We start from the raw sequence: 22,762 nt of genomic DNA on the forward strand, positions 1-22,762 counted from the left end.
TGTGTTTCCAGGTATTCACATGAGTATGACAGCGATAAGTTGGGTGGAGATGCCCGCATGACCCGAGCCTCGTTGTTGGTTGTGGTAGTTGCCCTTCGTGAGCATTTAACGCCGAACGGCGTGTATGCCATGCTGTGGGATATACCTAAAGTGCATGGTTTCCAATTCATTCAAATGGTCCATGGCATGCGAAATTAGTCATGTAAACGCGCACCCGTTCCTACAAGGCTCACTATATCTAGGAGACTGTTAGACCTATATACGCTCACATTAATCAGATGATCAATTCATTCAAGATAAACATCAGAAAGATACTGCCAATTCTTTTGGAAGGAAAGTCAGTCGGGTGAAACTCTGACTGTTTTATAGCGGTATGTTAATTTTCTAAGCCAAGACTAAGAAGGGGCATTTTCTAAGCTGATGATTTACAGTGCATATCAGTTCGGGAAACCCACTCACAAGGGGGGCCCCTCCTTATAAGTAACCCGTCCCCCTTATAAGTAACCCCGTCCCCCTTATAAGTAACCCCCGGGGCACCCCTTACAAGGAGTCTCCACGCTTTTTTGCAATGCAACGCGAAAATGAAAGGACTGCGGCAATTCGCTTGATTATGTCCATAAAGCTTCACAAGTTTCCTAGTTACGAAATTTGAGCAAAATCGGTTTGAGGCATCATATCTAAAATCATGGATTTAAATGCGATGTCAAACGACCCATGCGAATGCTGACATGCGAGCGATTACTGGCGTGAGTGTCGCCAGGCGCGGCGGCGCGGCAATGCTTGAGTGCAGACGTGGCGACTGAGTACGTACTCAGTCGCCACGTCTGCACTCAAGCATTGCCGCGCCGCCGCGCCTGGCGACACTCACGCCAGTAATCGCTCGCATGTCAGCATTCGCATGGGTCGTTTGACATCGCATTTAAATCCATGATTTTAGATATGATGCCTCAAACCGATTTTGCTCAAATTTCGTGAGTAACTAGGAAACTTGTGAAGCTTTATGGACATAATCAAGCGAATTGCCGCAGTCCTTTCATTTTCGCGTTGCATTGCAAAAAAGCGTGGAGACTCCTTATAAGGGGTGCCCCGGGGGTTACTTATAAGGGGGACGGGGTTACTTATAAGGGGGACGGGTTACTTATAAGGAGGGGCCCCCCTTGTGAGTGGGTTTCCCGAACTGATATAGATCTAGATCATATAGCACTACACCGGGTCTGGAAGCATGGCGTTCATGCTCATCATCAGGGGGCAGTAGTCTAATGAGTTCTTTTGATTAGTATAGTAGCCTAGTAGCCCCATCGCGGGGCGCTGTGACACAGTAACGGTAAGTATTTGTCCGTATGGGGTCGCTGCTGCGGTTAGTAGCCTAGGTGTATTCTAATGTGTCAAATTACAGAGCAATCCTCTTGGTGGCATGGGTAAATACTTCTAGGGATAACTTGAAGAAACTGCATGTAACCTACATCGTCCAGTCACATACTGTAGACGTGTGTGCATCACACTGTCAGTGTCTACATATTTAGTGGCTCAGTTGGCATGTTGGTAGTGTGTCTGCCTTGCAATTGAAATGACTTGGGTGCGATTCGATTCCCATCAAGTGTAGATGAGTGTCACAGAATTGGTCCCATCTCCACCTCTTATAATGGGAATGAAATGGAACTACTGTGTACCAAAATATCCTCCAAATCTAAGTATTGACAGGTGTTAATTCACTCAAGAACAAAATGGAAGAAGCTTTATGATATGAACTCTAAATGCTTTATACTAATTGTGTATCATTCTATGCCTTTCATTCATACAGCAAACTATAAAAGAAAAGATGGTAAACATACAAATTGTAGGTTGTCGTTTGCTCAGAGGCTTCCTGGCTTTAGTGTCTTTATTTGATTGGGATGTATTTACCTTGTGGTGTTGTGCTGCCCCTACAATATTGTAACAATAATTAAATGGGTCTCCTTTACGCAAGTGCAGGTGCAGTCACATTTATTTCTGTCATATCGAGTCGAGTCCTATTCACGTATGAAGGAGTCAATGTCTCAACAGATGTCACTGCAATGTCCCCTCAGCATCCAGGAACATAGTGCAGGTCAAGTCTCCTTTGTCTCAGAGCTTGTCATGGAACACCCTCCTGTCTGTACTTCAACCAGTGGGTCATTATTTGTGGGAAAACCCTTCAAATATTAAAATACCAAGTTAATCAATAGCCAGAGCACTAGAGCAATGTTTGTGATCCAGCGGAGAGTTACTGTATGACTATTCAAGTTATTCAAAATAAGATTCAAATTGCCTTGGAGTACAAAAGTATTTCATCTCATGCAATTTGCAAGCAATAGCAATAACCATGTGTTCTAAGCAATAACCAATACATTTCTTAGTGACTTACTGTCACTGTAGAAAGCACCAACAAACAGCCACAATTACTTGTAAAGAGATTTCACTAACTACTATCAAACATTATCTGTTGAATATAAAAAAAAAAAAGCTGGGGTGACAGCCCCTATCACCATATGACCATACACTGTAGATAGGGAGACAGCACCACTGTGCTACTGCTATGTCTCCTTCATTGACTGCCTCTTCTTTCCACACTTATCCCCAACATTGGCTTCACTGGGAGCAGCCCAAGATTCCTACAACTGTAGTATTCATCATACATACATATGTTAACCCGTTGAGCTTAGACAAATTTTGCTACAACATGCATAATTTCCCACAGACACCTGCCCAAGTATACTCAGCCCGAGTATACTCGGGACTCGTCCTCTATGGGTTAAACATATGAATTGATATTGTAAAAAAAACTTCATGCAAATAACCTCATTAGAGAAGAGCATCTGTCAGTCCACTTGTGACACTTAGTATTAATGTTGCATGTAATTTTACAGCCCCCTCTAGTAGTAGGAGGCAAAAACACATTTCTCTGTCCTAAGCCCTGCAAAGTCGCTTATGCTCAAACATGGTATAAATGCTTATCTAGGGTCTTATTTTTATGAAATGGGAATTATTGTCCATTCTCCATTGATCAACTTACCGGTACACTGTATGCTGCAAAAGCTAATTCTTGCGGATTTTGCATTTGGCATACTTTCAGCCGATATAAACCCTTTAGCTAGATCTGGGGTATATGTGGACTCTATTCCAGTTGGAAATACCCTGCTGTAATACATGTATAAGGACTCGACAGGCCTGCATGTTACTGAGGAGACTCCGGCTTGCCAAGTGTCCTGTATTTGGCTTTCTAAGAGAAGGCATGAGACTTGTGCCGTAGGGGTCTTTCTCACGTTCACACACCTGACAAGCATTTACTCGTGCCTCACAAAAAAAGACCCCCAGAACAAATATCATGGATTTCCAACCATGTACTGTAAACATGGAAATTTTTACGGTGTTGACATTTTCACGCGTTTCGTGCCACCAGAAACAAGCGTGAAAATGAAAGCACGCGAATATTTTTGCTTGCCATATGTTCCAAAAGTTTCTGTCTTAATTCAGAGGAATTAAAAAGACACGAAACTCTTGTTACCCGGCTTAGTGCAAAAAATTAGTCATATGAAAATATCCACTTGTACAGTAAAAGGTTGTCACTCCTTTGAGCAGTGCTGATGCATAATCTCGTGCCTGAAAACTACTTGTTCACGTTTGACACATGTATTTCGCCTGAAAAGTATGCATTCGTATCTCCTTCCATGGAATATGTAGGAAGCTCTTCATTCATATCCATTGCAATGTAATTTTGTTATCAATATTACTTGTGTCATAACTGTTATGCTATCAATCTGGGTTTTTTTTTTCTTTTTGTTTATTGCATACAGTGTAACTGAGTTTGGGAGGTTCCATTTTAAACCCTTAAACAGACTTCATATATTGTGAATAAAGAGTTTATTGTCTCCTCTGTATTTAAGTTGACATAATAATGGTTGTGTGGTGGCATTCATAGTAATATTATAAGGTTATTAAAGTATACACATGTTGTAAAAAAAAAATAATCAGCAGCAAACATCCTTGTTGTTGCTTTAGCAGATGCAATAAACATACAAATAATACACAGCTGAGAGTGTGTTTGTGGAGGTGCGGAGTATTTACAATGGTGTAACACGCACAAAGTGCAACCAAGTGCATGTTGCATAACATTGTGAATACCCTAGAGTGTGCTGCATGTTGAAGGCGCATAGTCCTGGTAGTGTAGAGGGTGCTGTTGATGATACTGCCGATCACCATTAGCATTGATACGACGATTTGCCGAAGTTGAGCTGTCATCAAGAGTAAAACGCGTAGGTATTGCTGGGTAATGTTGCCTTTGTTGTCTTCTCTGCACATCACGCAGTCTGTAGTAATGCCAGGGGGCGTGCATATGTGCTTCTTATTATGGCATCACAAAAGAAGTTTGCTAAAGCTGTCATCCCCCTCAGCCAAATAATGAGCCGAACTGTGATCGGACCACTGACTACAGTGGATCGGACTTCTTCGGACTCTGGGGAAATGGGTCGCAGCGTAAGCGCTAAAGAGGAGTCGATAGCGTAGGTCTCTGTAGGAAACTTGTGCCATGCACCCCGTGTACGCATTTGACTGAACCATCAGGACCATGTGCCTTTAAAGGACAAGTTCACCTTTATAAACATAAGGATTGAGAGAATGTAGCAATATTAGTAGAACACATCATTGAAAGTTTGAGGAAAATCAGACAATCCGTTCAAAAGTTATGAATTTTTAAAATTTTTGTGCAGCAACCGCTGGATGAGAAGACTACTGCAGTGTATGAATAACTTGCGTACAACAATATAAGGAAAATATAAAGAGAATTTCACAAAATTCCATCTTTTGAAAAAAGTACACATTACCCTGACTCGTTACCGATAAATGTTATGGGCAATATTATTCCCCCTGCCATTAGAAAGAGGCAAGTCAAGAGCTCTTTTATTATGCGAAAAAAGTGAAAATATGTTGAATTTTCTTTTACATTTTCTTTATACTGTTGTACGCATATGACTCACAAGCTGTAGTAGTCTCCTCATCCAGCGGTTCCAACACAAAAATTTTAAAAATTCATAACTTTTGCATCGATTGTCCAATTTTCCTCAAACTTTCACTGATGTGTTCTACTAATATTGTTGCATTCTCTCAATCCTTATGTTTATGAAGGTGAACTTGTCCTTTAACTAAAAGCACGCCTTGTCACAACTAGCTTGCTTTGGGCTAGTTGGTGATGCTGCAAAAATGGCTGCCAGGGAATTATTATACTTGAAGGTATGTTGATTCTCAGAGGAATGTGACCAATCCATGCAGTTGTACAACTATTCAGTAACCTGAGGTGTCTGTGAATGTGCACAATATTGTAACCTCACGGAATGAAATTCTAGTTTCAGATCATTGGTTTTAGGTTCCTTAACCCTATGAAATCTAGTCATGAGTATACTTGGACAGGTGTCTATGGGAAATGTGTAATAGCAAAATCAATTCGTCCTCGATGGGTTAATAACATTATGATTCTTACGGTGGAACATTCTGTATGTTTCCTTCCATCAGACCTGGGCCCCGTTTCCTAAAACTTGTTATCAGTGTGAAGTTGCCATAGTTGTTATAAGCTACTGAAAGCCTTATAAACTACTGAAATCCTTGCATCTGATTGCCTAAGAGCAAATTTGTCACAGAAATGTGGCAGTTGTCACTGGTAACAAGTTTAGTGAAACGGGACCCTGGGGGTGTTTCATAAAACTGCTCTTAAAGTTACAAATGACTTAAGAACGACTGTTGATCAGTTCTGATGTGCTTTACTGATCAGAATTTCAATAATTCAGCACAAGAACTGATCACCATTCATTCTAAAGTCGTTTGTAACTTTAAGAACAGCTTTATGAAACACCCCCAGGTAGTCATAATGTAATGATGCTAAAGAAATGAAAGTACTGTAAGATTCATTTCTGTTGCCTCTGTTCAACAATCTGCCACTTAATAAGTCTGTGCTACTTAATTAAATTAGTTTATACTCTCAGACGTTTTAGAGTTTATGAATTTCCATTTATTTTGTTTAAGTGCTTATTCTAGACAAGCATTACATAAGAACTAATGTTTGATTCATATCATCTGCAACAGGAAAGACATAACAAATACTCATGTGTTAAAGACAAATAAACTAATATGGCAAAAGATGTGCAACATTTCAAGCTATGTAAGATCATTCTCCACACACAATATTTTCCCCAACCATTTACATCAACTCATTAGCAAAGAGCCAGCTTGTCGTATACCTTATGCATGACAGCAGGCATGGGGGGGGGGGGGGGGGAGGGAAGATTCTACTCATGAATATGCACGAGTTGTCAGCCAAGAGAGAATTCCCTAGAGCTGTATCCGTCATCTCCCCCCATGAGTGTGGTCTCATATGATTATGCATGGCAGCCACAGGTTGTCCACAGCACTGCCAGCATCATAGGGGGTCGCTCTTATTGATGAATATGCATGATGTGTTAGCAAGATAACACACGCCCCCCCCCCCTCTAACTCACACACACACACATACACAACCAGTTTTGCTGCATTTAATCATGCATGAGGATCCACTGTACTCATGAGGTAGATGAGGAAGGGAAAGAGGGGGGAGAGAGAGAGAGAGAATGAGGGAGCGAGCGTGTGATGCGAGGATGTCGTACAGCGTCAGACATCCTGCACCTCAATTGGTGATGCAGGCACCACATGACACGCTCTCACTGCACTCGACTTCAGATGCAGCGGAGGAGAGTTTTGTTTTCCCACCATTGCTGGAGGGTAGCAACAAGTAACTTCCAGTGCAATCAGTGAAAGAGAAGGAAAATCTCAGTGGAGCCAGTTTATGTGTGGTTTTACATTTCTAATCAAGAGAAGGATATTTTCTGGGTTTTGTTTGAGGATTTCTGTCTGTCTTTAAAATTGTAAGTATTAATCTTTTCTTTCACATGAGATATTCCATATTTTGTGTCACACAATTTGAAACTGTTATTGTGACTAGATATAAAAGTTCCAAACCCAATCTCTTCAATGTTTGCTTGTTTCGTTTGTTTCTTGTTCTCTCAACCGAAATTATATTGCAAGACTAAATCAAAAAAGGATGCACAGTGTAATGCTTGATGTTGCTTCAAAATGTGTAACAGGAACTTTGCTCTTCTTTTAATGCTTTCAAAGAGGGGATTATGTTACTCATTCTTTTTTTTTTTCATTAAACAAAGCCTTTTGTGAATGCCAAAGGGATTTCCAATGGAAAATCCATACGTCATGTTGCACTATTTGAAAAGAATTCAAAGTGTGTACTTATCTTTGTTGTGCTGTGTTTGGGACTTCACCTATCTGTAGATTATTCATGAAAAAGCTAGCACAACTACTGTGATAGAATAACTCGAATACTTTGTGATAGAAATACCTAAAATGAAAAGGATATCATTTGCATGATACAAAGGTCTATTTGCCACATTGCATTTGAAGATGCAAATAACTTCCTTCACCATTTAACTACGTTAGCACCTTGGGCTAACCTGCGAATTTACAATGCAGTCAGCTTCAAGTCAGGGAAAAAAAAATAAGATATCAGATTTATAAGTAAAGACCTCCTGCATCATGCATCCCCCTGAAACCTTGACAAGAAACTTTTTTCTTTCCTAACTTGGCCTTGTGGCTTTGTCATACAATTTGTTAGCCCATTCATACTCTAGTGATCAATATCATTTTCATAAAAATCAACTTCTGTGCCATTCAAAAAAAGAAGAAGCATGACACATTAACAAGTGTCATGTCAGCTTAAGAAATTTACGAAATAAAAGAAGTTGCTCATATCTGTGACATTTGTGGTTATCATTCATGAAAAGGAAGAATGTTTGTAATGCCACCCATCAGATTACTTTTTGTAAAAGATGAGCTTAAATACTGGGTAGAGAGCATACTGTAAAAGGGGATTGTTCACCATTATTACACTATGTTTTATTGTCAACAATTAGCATATGATTATTAGTGGTTTAAATCTTGATATCTTGATTTGATTACTGTTCTTGACATCACCGTTTTATTCACATTTACAATTGATGAATTGTTAACAGTTGTAGATTTTCTGTCCTGACGCTATAATTTTGAAAACAATACCCCATCTACTACCGACTCATATATAATCAGTGTAGGAGTTCTCATCTTTTCGCTGTGCAGATACATTGTACTCTGGTTTAGCACAGTCTGCAACATATTGTTTTTGTCATTTGCTTTGCATTGTATTTTTCAGTCACTTCATTAACTCAACCCCAAAAGTACTTCTTTAGAATAAGATGAATCAATTATCATTAATCGTACTTATAGGAAATATGCATTGTGTATTGAACTTTTGTGATTGATAGGAAGTTCAATTCTTAAAAGAAGTGTTTCATATTGTTGTACCACTGATATTGTTTAGCATCAGAAGTTTTGTTTTTTCTCTATGATAGTTGTCAGTACATACATTGCAGTTGGTTCTTAGCAACATATCTTTACAACGGAGGACCGAGGACCCCCTTCCCTTTTGCATTGTAAGAATGTCTAAAGTTTCTAGGAAAACCACTACTGAGTTGTGTGTGTTTATTTTAACCCTATTTCTTCTGCAGTGTGGTGATTTCCCTCACTGAGTTTAACGTTGGACACACCTATCTCCCTGTATAACAAACCAGTGACGAAAAAAGAACTACCTGTTGGATTAAAAGTAAACTTCTAATCACCAAAACAGATAATTAATTGGATGGTGTAAAATGAAGCTAATGGTAGTAACAAGCAGACAGTATTGAAAAATTAGGGAAAGAAGGAGAAGATCTTATAATTGCTAGCTATGTTAAAGCTGATCCATATATGTAAGTGATGTTAACGATAACTTTTTATGCTTATGACAGGTAGCAGATCCATATTGGCTTGAAGGGCAGGAGGAGCAATGTCGCTTTTTACTCCACTTACAAATCTGAAGCTTGGGAGGAGCACGTCGGTTTCCCCCGACAACCATCAGACGTACATCACTGAGTTGGATGCACAGAAAAGGTAATTTTTTTCTTCTTCTTCTACTTCTACTTCTACTTCTACTTCTACTTCTACTTCTACTTCTACTTCTACTTCTACTTCTACTTCTACTTCTACTTCTACTTCTTCTTCTGCTTCTACTTTACTTCTACTTCTTCTTCTTCTACTTCTTCTGCTTCATCTTCTCCCTCTTCTCTAATCTGTTTTTTTTCATATGGCACAATATGCCTGCATGGTTGATACTTTTTTCTGACTATTGCTTGTGACCAAGGATGGACCCACGAGGGGTCAGTATCTCCTGCCAATTTCCAGTGTGTATCATGGGGCGGACCACTTCACCACATTTGAACCCATATCTTTGTGAGAAGTACAGTGGGCTCTTTTAATTTTTATTATTATTTTTTTTAACATTGTGGGTCCCGATTCTCTCACATGGGGCCTCCAATTACATCCTATCAGGGAGTTGTTTTACAAAGAATTTTAAATTTGATTGTAAAAGTTAAAATCGACTTGAAATCATGGTATGCCACTGGTTTACCTGTTCAGTTTTATTTAATATTTTCAGAATCTACTTGAAATTGTTATCGAAATTTGTAGACAAATTCCTCTGTCTCTTATCTTATTTTGTATATCAATGGCTGCATAAAAAAGTCTCCAAAATTTTTGATTTCATTAAGAAGTTATTGAAAACACACACACACACAGGATTCAATGATTTAAAGTTGATCATAGCTTTTGAGATCGACTTACATTTTTAGTAAAAACTCCAACTCCCAGGGACAGAGTGTTTTGATTTTTTACAAGAGGGGACAGCATGATATTAAAAGATACACATCATGATTTTCAAGAGACCCAGAACAGCAGGGAATAGAAGAGAATGTGATGTGAGACGACCAATGACAACATGGCTTTGTAGAGACAGGTCTGTGAAACATGGTATAATGCATCGTGGTATCGCTTAATTTCATGAGAGGGGTCTGGCTTGGGCTGGTACTTTCATAGGAGATACCACGGGCCAATTATGAAAATTGATTTTTTGTTTTCTGGGCCATTCATTATGGTGTGACACGGAGGAGAGTGAGATGGAGAGAGTGTAATGTACATCAATTGGAAACCACTCAATATAGGCCACAGATTTCAACACTTTTGTTATTGTTGTTACAGAGACTCCAACCCAAAGCACCTTCTGATCTGGAGATTCTCCCACCTGAAACCCTTCGCAAACGGGAGATTCCAAGTTGATGTGTGTGAAGCGCGAAATTCCCAGGGTTCTAGATGCTCTCTGGTGCTATCTAAGGCTTATTTTTTCAACATACGATAGCAATAAGTAAGAAATCCTTTCCAACGGGAGACAAAGAGCCAGGACGGCAGAAATTAAATCATAAGCGGGAGAACGGGAGATTTTGCAAAAATGTGTTTTCGGCGGGAGATCTCCCGTCGAAAACGGGAGAGTTGGAGTCTCTGTTGTTGCTGTTTTTTTGATGCACACCCTACTTGAAACCATCAGACTAGACTTTATTTTGATACACATATTTGTACAGGGCAGTCAACAAGGGGTGTTAGGGTGTCTACATGACATGCTATAATATTTGCACGACATCCTTGAAAAGTGAACACAAATGCTTCTTAGCATCATACCAGAGACAGATGGCATGCTGAAAATAAGACTCTTGCAAGCAAATCACTGCATTTTTGTGTCTGCAAACCAACAAATAATCTCAGCTCTGACTGAAAATCGTACTTCTTAGAACACGGCTCATTCACTGCAGTCAAATTGTTGAGAAATCTGTAGAAACAACGCTTGGGCTATGATTACCAGAGAGCATCTAGACCCCTTGAGCTTGCATTACCTAGACCCCAGACTCTGGCTGCAAAAAGACTTCTCAATATTTCAAGTTTACTCTAGCAATGGTAGTCCTCTGTAACAGAACAACAATTAGGACCAGAAGATCAATACACCCATAAAGCACACCACTTGTATCACGGAAGTGGTCAATTTTTTATTTTTATATATTTTTTTCTTTTACAGTGGAAGATGCCCTAAAAAATTCAAAAGAAACAAGGATGAATGCTTGAAATTCACTCAATTCACGGTACTGAATCACTATTTATGGGTTAAGCTTGCATTAGACAAATTCCATGGCAAAAATTATGAATATATGTGTCATCTTGAAATAAAAGGTTTGATGGCAAATGGTGGTTGTGTAGGCTTGCAAATTACCAGCTGTGTGAAATGGAAAAAGATGTAAAGAAATTGGCACTCCTTGTAAGACCTTTTAGCCATCTCTCAATATGTCAGTGTTTTAATATAGACATGAGAATGAAGCAGGAATGTGCCATGTATAAATAGTAGTGTGAATTCATGAATTATGAGACAGAAGTGAACAAGCAAAACAAGCCAAACATAATTAGTGTATCAATGGTAGCTGAGAGAGCCATTTCTTGATTGCCTTCCTGTCATATTAATAGACAACGTGTCAACATCCTGCTGTCCAGAGCATTGTGCATCGACCAGACAGGAATCTGATTTTGCACTTTTGTTGGGTTGATCAAGCCACTCTGCTCTCGCATATGATCCTGTAGCGGAATTGAGGGGGGGGGGGGGGGCGGTGGAGGCACTTCTATCAACCGACTGCAGAGTCCTGATCGTGCTTTCATGAACCCGCTAATGAATGAATTGGAGGCATTGTATAAATACACAGCCCGTGAAGGGACGGCCTGCCGAACGAGCTGGCGTAAAGTGAAGCCAATCAGTGATAATGTATAACCTGACGCTCACGCGACGGCACTCGGTGCAGACGTTGAATCAATAAACAGTTTTTGGTGTTGCTGCTACAAAAAAAAAAAAAAAAAATTCAAATTTGGAAGATCAGCAGCCATGCGTTTAGGTTGTAATGAGGTGGTGGTGTCATACATACGGTACATCCTGAAAATGTGGCGATAACCCATCCTTTGCAGCACCCTGCAAGATAATGACAAAATTGTAAGCATCGCCTTTTTTTTTTTTACTTGACGAGGTGTATTATTTCAAGCTTAATCTCTTGGCAATGCATAGTGTTAACCATTTACTTTAATAGAGTAATCCAAAAGCTCCCATGCAATTTTGTTTTTCTCTCCATAATTTGTAATCAGTTGTCTTGAGGTTCAAATGAGAATATGCTTTATACCAATTAAATGGAGATTTCTTCATCATCATAAAAGAATATTATAAGAAACTTCACATAAGCCCAATCTGAATAACATCAGGCAGAAAGCTGAAATACTGTAACAGTTGATGGAAAGTATGTGATCTATTATATTATCAAATGGGCAATTCATACACATTCCATGGTCTAATCCATTACTATGAATTACCTGTATGTGCAGTTGTCTTCGAATCTATGATATATAATGAAATTTAGTCAAATTGCAGTTATCTTATATTTTACTTGAAAGTACTGCCTTTTTCTAAATATTTGGAAAATAAGCCATCATTATACTGTGCACAGTTACTAAACTTTGTACAGAAAGAGAGAAAAATATTGCAAATGAGTTAGTTACAATTCATGCGTGCTGCAATCTAATTGGGTACATTACTAATACCATTACTAAAGGAACCTGATTGATTGCTGCCACAGTGGATCATTTGTACATGTGGGTGGGATACGTCACATTATTACCTCCGCTATTCTGGGAGGAGGTTATGTTTGCATTACCGTTTGTTTGTTTGTCCGTGTGCAAAATAACTCAAAAAGTAGTGAATGGATGGGGATGAAACTTACAGGAAAGGTTGAAAATGACACAAGTAACAAACGATTAAATTTTGGTAGTGATCCAAGATTTTTGGGGGAACTTATGAAGGATTTTTGATATTTTGACAGGTAGGGTCAATGAACTTGGGAGTTAAAGCTGCGCATTTTTGAGGTTTTCAAACGCACACTAAAGTGCATGCTCTAGTTTCTGCTAGGGCGAGGCGCGCCGCGCAGCTGAGGGTTTATGACGTAACAAAGGCTTCTATATTAGGAAATTAAATCGGGCGATTTTTCAGCATGTACATACCTATGGGTGGAAATCACTGGATGATCTCTATGGAAGAGCCCAAAGAGCTTTTCCCCAATGGTGGAGAGGAAAAATCTCTTTGGGAAGAGCAAGATCGTCGGTGGAAAGTACAATATAGCTGCTTGGCGGAGGTCTGCGCTCTCAGAGTGCTTTTCTAGGTCTTATTGGTACAGCCAAGTAGCCATTAAAATTTTAGTGTCTATGAATTTGGTGGAATTCTCATAAATATGGTCTTTTCTTCCTTCCTGTGGTATTACAGTGTGCTGGTTCAGCAAAGTCAACCATCTAATTCAGCTGTCTTTATTGAGTTTTTTTAATATTTTTTTTTGTGGATAGTCACCTTGTCTGCTACAGTAACATATCAATGTGACTTCATTAAAATGGCAAGCAAGATGTCCTAAGGCATTCATGTGCTTCAATCATGTTCCTCCATATAATACAGTAAGCACTCAAAGTATTTTCACTCAACTAACCAGTACTTAGTCAGAGCCTTGATTCAATTATAAAAGATATGTTTTTTTGACTGTTGTCACTTTTTACATCATTATTATTGTGATAAGGGTGCAAGTTTTGTTTTCAAAGATAAATCATCTTGAATTAAAGATATTTTTTTTTTTGAATAAGGTGTACCAGAAATGAATTACCTCATGTAAGAACATATTTGTAATGTGAAGGCAGCATATTCATGTTGACATGGGCAGTTAGGAGAAATGTCAAGCAGAGAATGGAAGTTACATTCTTTGTCCATAGTACTTGGGATTACTCACCAGGCTTGGTTTTCATCATGCAAGAGATGTGTGCTGCCGTTTCTTATTTATGAATCTTCCATGGATTATTCACCGTGACGGTGGTGGTGGCATCACATCGGGTGGCCGCAGCGTGATTGTCGTTCGCGGGGCCAAATTGATGCAAAGTGAAACGGACTGGAAACAAATTAGCTAGTCTCGGGCAGACTTTCCAATGCCCCGCACAGCTTATATCAATAAATGGCAGAAAAAGTGAGAGATTTTGAGACGCCGCACAAAAGCAAATGTGATCAAATTGAAGAGCACCGCTGAGCATTGATGAAGCCACGGTTGTGTGGGTAGAGGCCCAAGTCGGTTGTGAGGGAGAGTTTTGAGACCTCAGAATCTAAATGTGAATCCAATTTTGAAACACTGCGCCCTGTGTTTTTGATTCTGTCTACTGTGCCACGGCTTCATTATCTCTATATCAGATTAACTCTTGACACTGCCAAACAATTTAAGGCGTATTTGTCCCTCTGTACTTTTTACATTTACTAGTACTTGCCTCAGGTGCAAAGATGCATCATTAAGAATGTGTTTTGCAGCTGGGGTAAATAACTATTTGATACCTCGAAACTTATGTGTTAAATGTATGTACACATGCTTCTTTCTTTTTTTTGGGGGGGGGGGAGGGGGGATCAGGGTGTTTGTTGATGTCTGCATTCGACATCATTGGCAGATACAAAAAAAAATATTATTACATGCCTTATATAATTTTGGATGGTTTCATTTTGCAAACTTTGCAAGTTGACTTGTATTTGTGTGTCATGGTCAGTACGTTTCTCCAAGGTGGGAAAATTGTTGACATGTGAGGAAAGAGGCACTCTTCCTCTTTCCAATGATACCTAATTATGTTGACAACATCATGCATGACTGAGCACATGCACTTTAAAGACAACAATGACGAATTGCACTTTTTCCAAGTTTGCATGTTATTGTGAAGGAGCAATGCATGTCTCACTGCATGGATGAGATCTGTCAATGAAAGTGGTCAAATCATCACACCAGCCTGCACGACTGCAGATTCGTGTTAAGGGTTTCTTCTAGCGTCTTATTGTTCATAACCTTCAACATTGCCACGTTGTTGATAAACCATTATCCATTTTACTCTCTTCATATTCAAGACATGGTTGTCACTGGGAGTTATGTGTTGAATATGACCAGAGAAAAATGGACTGGGTGGGTTGGCCTCTGTGGGAGCAACCAAGTTATCGGACAAAAGGCCATGTTGAAGGTTACGGACCATAAAACGTTAGGAGAAAACCTAAACTCAAACCCTAAACACAAACCTGCATTTGTATAGGCTGGCCTATTTGGCAACTTTCATTGACAGATCTCATCCATGCAGTGAGATATATGCATTATTCATCCACAATAACACGCAAACTTGGAAAAAGTCCAATTTGTCATTGTTGTCTTTAAAGTTCATGTGCTCAGTCATGCATGACAATTGTCAACATAATTTGGTATCAATGGAAAGAGGAAGAGATCCCCTTCCCTTCACAACCAACACTGTGCTCTGTTGTAGCTGATAATTATGAAATAATTGGTAGCCCTCGAAGGTTGGATAACTTTTTTTTTATATGCTCTATGTATGACATATATCCCATGTTTACACAAGGTCAAGAAATCCATGCAGACCAGCTAACTAATATCTTTTTATTGAACTCATTTTTTTTAGCTCAGTTTTTGCTCTTAAAGTATGTTAAATTACTGTGCATTAATATTTTTTTTTAAATATGTACAGAGGTATGTGGACTGGCCATGAGACCACTGTAGAAGTTAATTTTAACACTTCATTTATGTATCCATTTATGGTTATTACAAAGATGCATTGGATATTTTCAGCTGTAGCAGGTACATTGTAAGCACCAACTAGCTGGCTGATCATTGGCATTTTAGTTGACACCTTTAAAATCAAGCTGCATTTTTAACAACTTTGAGGATCAATTGCAAATCACCATATTTTTAATGTGGAGTGCAAGTGTACACTGTAGGCCTAACAGATCGGATAACACGGTGCAGTCCAGTTTTTATCTCTCAGGGCATTATTTAGCCATGAAACTTTAAATGGGTAAGCCCATGAAGTGTTAAATAGCATGATAAAAGATTGATATTACGGAGAGACTGAATTAAAGGAAGGCTGTAGAAGACGAAGAGAAAGTGTGTAGATGGGATAGGAAGTCAGGAGTTTGTGTGTGTGTGTGTGTGTGTGTTTGTGTGTGTTTGTTTTGTGTGTGTGTGTGTGTGTGTGTGTGTGTGTACTGAAAGGAGAGTTTGAGATAGAAAGAGAAGAGATGGAGAGAAAGTGAAAGGCAAAACAGGGGAGAGGTGAGAGAGGGGTATAAAATCTGGATCAAAGTGCTTGCTCTAGTTTCATAGATGATGGAAATTCTTGTTTTGTTTTGTTTTTTATTACTGGGATATAGAATGACAGATGCACCTAGCTCAACATTGTAATGGTAGGTGTGAGACAGGAAAGGGAATTTGGGCAGCTGAGAAATAGTAGGTCGGTATCACAATTTTGGGGATATTGAGTCATTGGTATCACATTGTAGAGCATGATCTCCTCTACATTATGGTGTCAATTGAAATTATTTCCATTTTCAGTAAAATTCAAAAAATCAGAACCACAAAGGCACTATTTTGTCCAATATTTGAAACAATGATTGTTAATCTACCTACTTTTGATTAAACAAACTCTTTATTTCATGAAAATTGATTGTTTCCTTTTATTTATGCTCAAATCCTTGAATGTGATAGTATCCTTTTGGTTTTCAGTTTTGAGTTTTCCAGGGTAGTGTACATTTTTAATCATTTTGTAGTTTGTAAAGACATTTTAAAGTCTTGAAACCATTTTTCTTTTATTGGTAGGCAAGGGAGAATGAAATCAGAAGCAGTATGTTTTAAAAAATCTGTGATACCATTATCCAACACTGCACACTGGCACTGGTCCGATGATCCCTGACCAGTAAAAATCACTGTTGGACCAGTAGCTTTTTTCAGGAATGGACTAGTAAAACATGGAAAATTGGGTACCTACTGGTCTGTCAGACAGGTTGAACCAGTGAAAAAAAAAATGGGTTATTGTGCAGCCCTGCATTATCTATGTATTATGTTGTAATTGCATCAAATCCTAGTCTACAGTTGTAGGTGATAGACTAAACTACACAATTCATGACACAGTCAATAGTGTTTTGAGTCATTGTATCACTTTGCCATGTGGTATCAGTAGCACAATTGAAGAATCCTAGGAAGAAAGTGTGGACAGCTTTTTCATCCGTGCCTCCAGATCAGATCAAATGTTACCCAAAATGAATGCTTCATAATAGGGTTTTGTTTGTTGTATTCTGTTCGTGGGTACAGAGAGAGAGCCTCTCTATACGATTCTCTATTCAAGGTTGGAACTTGACATCAGTTTCCTTTACAAAATTTATACCATTTGTTGGTGCCATTAAGAGTTCAGTGTGAACTGGGTACTCTAGGTAACAGAGCAGTGCAAGATTTCACCCCCTTGGCACTTCATACCATGTCAGTGCACTGAATTCCTGTTATCCTATGCGTTGGTGCCTGCTGGATAAGTGTGAGCCCCTCCAAAATTTAGCATAATTCTTAGTGGGTCATGCTCCTCGAATGAAGAGCCGGCGTCATTGCACCCTGTGTATGCCGGTTCTTACAAGCATTGTGCACGCATCACCACTGCATTAAAGACTGACTTGCCATCGAAGATAAACTTTACATCACACACAGTCATTGGGAAGAGGAGAAACATGCTTTTTTATGTTGCTCTGAGCTGCATTTTCTTTTATGAGTAGAATTAATCAAATTCTGAAGCCCAGTGTATACTACAGTGTACCATGATGTTAATCTTCAATGCTAGCAAATCAAGGGGGGGGGGGGGGGAGTTGGGATTGTTGTGATGTGATAATGCAGCTTTGTTCTCATCCTGTGAATATCAGCAACAGCAAGTTTTTCACATTCTAACTTTTTCCTTCAATTTTGCCACACATTGCAATTGACATGCATCATTGACTTTGTGAGTACATGGTGTTGGGTGTGTTATGATAAGAGGATCCATGGCAGCATACACAGTAGTAGAGCAGCTTATTTGTAATGTATTATACATGGTAGCAAAGACAACAACAAAAGTCACTGAATAAGTTCTTCTGTCTATTGTTGGAAGGGAGGGAGATGTGTAGAATCGTTGTGATACATCGCCATCTGCATGCATCATCTCATTTTGAAGTGCTAAGTAATTTCATTTTGAGGAGTTGTACCTCTCATTGCTTGTGTATCCCCTATGCATTCACAGATCAGATGTTGTTATTGTTTTTGTATCTACATGTTTATGTTTGAATTTGAAACACTGCCAACTTGCTCGGTACTTGATTGTGCCATAAACCAAAACGACAACTTATCAGAATTGTGCCAGCAGCAACGGCTTACAGGTACTATTTTTGACGATGATTACGCTGCCCTCCAGTGGCGGGCCTTTTGATGTCCATCCGTAAACGCTCCTAATGTCTCCATTGCCAGCTCTCATTAAATATTTCAGGGAATTGCCCACGCTAATGGGTGGAATGCACAGTACGAGGTGTTGCTTCCTTAATAGTGTGTTGCAATGGATCGTGCAAGTGCACACAATATGCAGTTGTACACACACTACACATCAAAGGAAAAAGTGTCCTTTAATCCACTGATCATTGGCATGTTTACCTTGACTTGCATTCTTGTTTTTAACTTGCAGCACTCTATTATAAAACCATAAAGGTCGGCACAAGTCATGTGCATGGTTAAGATTGGTTCAAGTTTGATGAAAAGTTCCCAAATGATATGGCAACATTTTTTTTTGAAAGTTTATCGCTGCTATCTACATTAGATATGAAAGAACTGAATCCAGAGGAACAGTCTTAATACTGTTACAGTGGAAGACTTTGTGTGTGTGTGTGTGTGTGTGTGTGTGTATGTATTTAAGCAATTGAGACTATGCTTGTACTCTTTTTTTTAAAGGAATGCCAAAATATTTGTGCATGAACATTTACAGACATTGCCATGCCACAAAGTATTTCATGTTTCTAGTCTCTTTAATAATTCTAGACAACCATCACCTGAACAGCCCATTGCTACAGGAAGATTGTAGATTATTGAACCAGGAAACTTAAATTTATCTTTCTTTATGCGTGCTCAACCTATCTCTCCAGTGTGTATATCATGATTTGTCACAACTTGTTATGCAAATATTTCATGAATAGAATATTATTAGTGTAATAAAGCAGTATTGTGAAATCCATGCAGCCTTTCTAGAGCCTCCCAGCTTACTCAGTGATCATTGCTGCCATATTTGTTGATCTGCACATCACCTGTAACTTGGAATTGGCTGCGTGAGCTAAAAAAACCCAGCCCCACAGGCAGCCAGAGAGCATGACACAAACATTAATGGCTGCCGAAAGTTTATGATCGCGTTCTTGATTACATCATATGATTACATCATAGATTAGCCAATGGAAGACGTTCTGGTCATGTTTATCAACTTTTTGTTGCTGGAGGAAGTGTATACACTGTAGATATATTGAGTACTAGATGAAGGAATTTAAAATATGACTGGTTTAATTTGTCACAGGTGCTCACAGCCTAGAGTCTCATTTCAGTGTGAACTGTGAGATTACTACAAGTATTTTTGTTTTGTTCACTGCACAAGAAAATACTAAGTGACATTTTTTTTTCTTATTACCCTAGGAGATGTACACAACATAGTTTTAGCCAGGATTGTGATTTTTTGAAAAATGGAAAAGGAATATTTTACCTTACTCCCTCATGATGCTTTTGTTTTTTTGAGACATTGATAACAAATGGTATAGATCAAACCCAATTTCATTATTGCCAAAATTGAAAGGGGTTTGGGATTTGATACTCCACATAGATTACTCACAAACCCCATCAGTTTTGGATGTTCATAAAACAATCACAGGAAACTTTCAGCCTTGTGAACTTATACACAGTTAAAATGTGGACACTGCCAAACTCACACATGACCTGGACATTCTGTTGATTCTTCTTTGAATCCAATATTTACAAAATCATCAGATATTTGGGTAGGAATCAGCACATTGCAGGGCCTTCTCATTTGCAGCCATCAAGTAATTTTGGTTTTTTTTTTTCCCTTTTTCCTTCATCTGCATTATCCTATCGATTGATTTCAGAATTCAGCTGTATAGGCTGTATATTTAGCAAAGTTGGTTTATTTTTTTTAGAATCGGGACTTCCTGACAATTTTGTGAGTGGTTAAATTTGCAAATGTGGAGTACAGTACTGAAGGTAGAAATGTATGCACGCACGTCACATTCATGTGTGGATCAGAGTTGATATTTTTATGTGTTTTTAAGTTTGTGAATAGCACCAGATTCCTTAAAGTCCCCCAAATAAAAACATTGCAAAATATTTGGCGTATCACATACAGTATGTTCTGATGTATCCATGTATCTGTCCATGCGTTAATTGTACTCGTCCGTGATGTCATGTGCTCACTCATTCCTATAAATTAGGTTGAAGTGGGAGGTATGGGGCCATTTGCTCTGAATAGATGTAATGTAGTGTCTCTGGCAATGGAATCATGCATGCGACTAGAAGATGAGAGAGCTCAGTGGTAATTAGATGCAATCCTGGAGGTTCACTGGGAAAAAATTACAGTGAAGCAAAGAAGACTCCACTGACGTAACTCACCGTGTTTTGTTAGGCACGCATGGTTGATTGCTTTTCTGTGCTGATTGGCACAGATATAGGGAAATTAATTGTCACTACCCACAGATTACTTAATCCCCCTAATCCCTATGGTATCACCATGACCTTCCTGTAGTACTGAGGTATATTGCTCTACCCAAGTGGCCTTGCTAATCTACAAGCAGGTCGCATTTGAATGGATTAGTAAATGCTGATATAAAAGCGTGGCAAGTTAAGCTGAGTGCTGGGCATACAAAGAATTGAACATGTTATAGAAATGAAGATTCTTTACATTGAAACTATGTTCGATGTTCCAGGGAGTGCTTTAGATTAGATATTGTTAGCTTTGTGGTGTTTCAATACAGAGCTACTAACTGGTATGTTTATATTAAATAGCATACACCATCAATGCAGTTTTACAATTTTCAGACTAAATCTTTTTCTTTCTTTTTTTTTTTGCCCGTTGTTATGAAGAGTTTAGCATCCGTGTGTATGATGTATGGATCCTCCAAATAGCACAGACACAATGTGAATGCTTGTACAGACTCATGATAAGTGTTGTTGGCAACAGGACGTGGACCCAATTTTGTATTTAAAAACAAAAAGGGGCTTTGTGGTCTCCTGTATAAAAAGGGAAATGAAAGCTACATATATTTTAAAGTAAAATTTAGAAGATCATAGAGGACAAAGTCTCAGCTATCAGAGCCAGATTCACATTTATTTTGTCCACAATTTGAAAATTCCATTTGCACCTGTGATATGAATTAGCATTCACTACATGAGAACTGATAAATTGCATTTCATCACGCTTAATGATTATGGGAGTTATAATGGCATACAAACAATACCCCCCCCCCCCCAAAAAAAAAAAAAAAAAAAAAAAAAATCAGTTTGATGCAGAATCTTGTATCACCACTTTCAAGCAGAATGGTTGAAGAGGAAAGATGGATAGAAAAAAAACAAGGCAGGGAAGGGGAAGCAGAGAAGAAGAGAAAACAGAGGAGAGAGAGAGAAAGAAAGAAAGAGTAAGGGAAGGACAAGCAAAAATATATCAAAGGCGATTGGCAAGGGTTCTAAGAAATATGAGCTTGTTTTCATGTTTTTGCTAACTGCAAAAGGAAGAAGTTTTGCATAGTAGATATGCAAGTGCTACCATTTGAATGCTTGTTGACATGCCGTATAGCTATGTGTGTGTGTGTGTGTGTGTGTGTGTGTGTATTGGTATTATGTTTGTTCTTCTTTGTTTGTGTGTATGTGTGTTTGTGTGTGTGTGTGTTATATGTGGGTTCATGCAGTTCTTTGGATGTATACGTACATGTGGCTTGTTGCACACAGTGGGGAGCTTAGTATAGTGAATGAACGGAAATGAATACAATTAGCATTGATTGGATCCATTCTGAGCTGATGTGGATTAGGGGCGGAGGGAATTACGGAGAGCGGGAGAAAAATTATGAGAGATGGAAAAACGCGAGAAAATCCCCAAACACATTCATCCTGATAAGATGATACCACTGGATTCATTAGGTACTAGTTTAATTTAACCAGTTCCTATTTTGAAGGTCTTCAAAGGTAAGTATGAATGAATTGATTTATTTACCAACTTGAAAATACCAATCATGTATGAAAATAGAAAAAACAAAACAAAACATGCATGAAGCAATTTGAGCGTTGCATACAAACATGTTATGTGTTAAAAAAAGGAATAGGAACTAACAATTAGCACAATAAGGCTGGTACCTGTAAGAACTATTTGTAATAACAAACACACACACACACACAATAAGACATGCACACACTCAAACTGATATTATGACACCTATCATGTTCCCATAGACAAAACATTAAAGAGGAAATGGTAGAGCCTACTGTTGCAATCTTCAATTAGCATCTCAATCATAATAGTTTATTTGACTTCAATTTCAATTCAGCTTCAATTCGATAAAAGCAAACATTATTCTTTTCTTGATAGTTTTAAAAAAAGATTAAAAAATCAACACATCGCATATTTTTATTTTTGCAGCATTGCTGTCAGATTGGGCTGTTTAGGCTATCATTGTGCAATCAGCCATTGTAAATTCGCATGAGTTTGACATCCTATTTATAGTCTCTGTAAAGCCACATATCCCACAAATGTATTATGGGTTTATACCACTTCACACCCACAGAGTAAGATATTCCACAGGAAATGTGCTCAGTTTTTCAAATTTTGGGAAGAAGTAGACAGATGCCTT

At 38.6% G+C, this 22,762-nt stretch overlaps 1 protein-coding gene across 1 annotated transcript in view; it reads left to right on the forward strand.

Moving 5' to 3' along the window:
- LOC139721459 (WD repeat-containing protein 89-like) overlaps positions 1–22,762 on the forward strand; it is a 146,895-nt gene that overhangs the window by 149 nt on the left and 123,984 nt on the right. Inside the window, exon 2 of the mRNA XM_071632775.1 lies at positions 8,871–9,012. Coding sequence (XP_071488876.1) covers positions 8,909–9,012 — 104 coding nt within the window. The 5' untranslated portion in view covers positions 8,871–8,908. The remainder of the gene's footprint in view (positions 1–8,870; positions 9,013–22,762) is intronic.

This window comes from Diadema antillarum, unplaced genomic scaffold, assembly GCF_040938485.1.
Source record: "Diadema antillarum isolate AM-2024a unplaced genomic scaffold, OU_Dant_1.0 scf00000143, whole genome shotgun sequence".
In the NCBI taxonomy this organism is placed as follows: Eukaryota; Metazoa; Echinodermata; class Echinoidea; order Diadematoida; family Diadematidae; genus Diadema; species Diadema antillarum.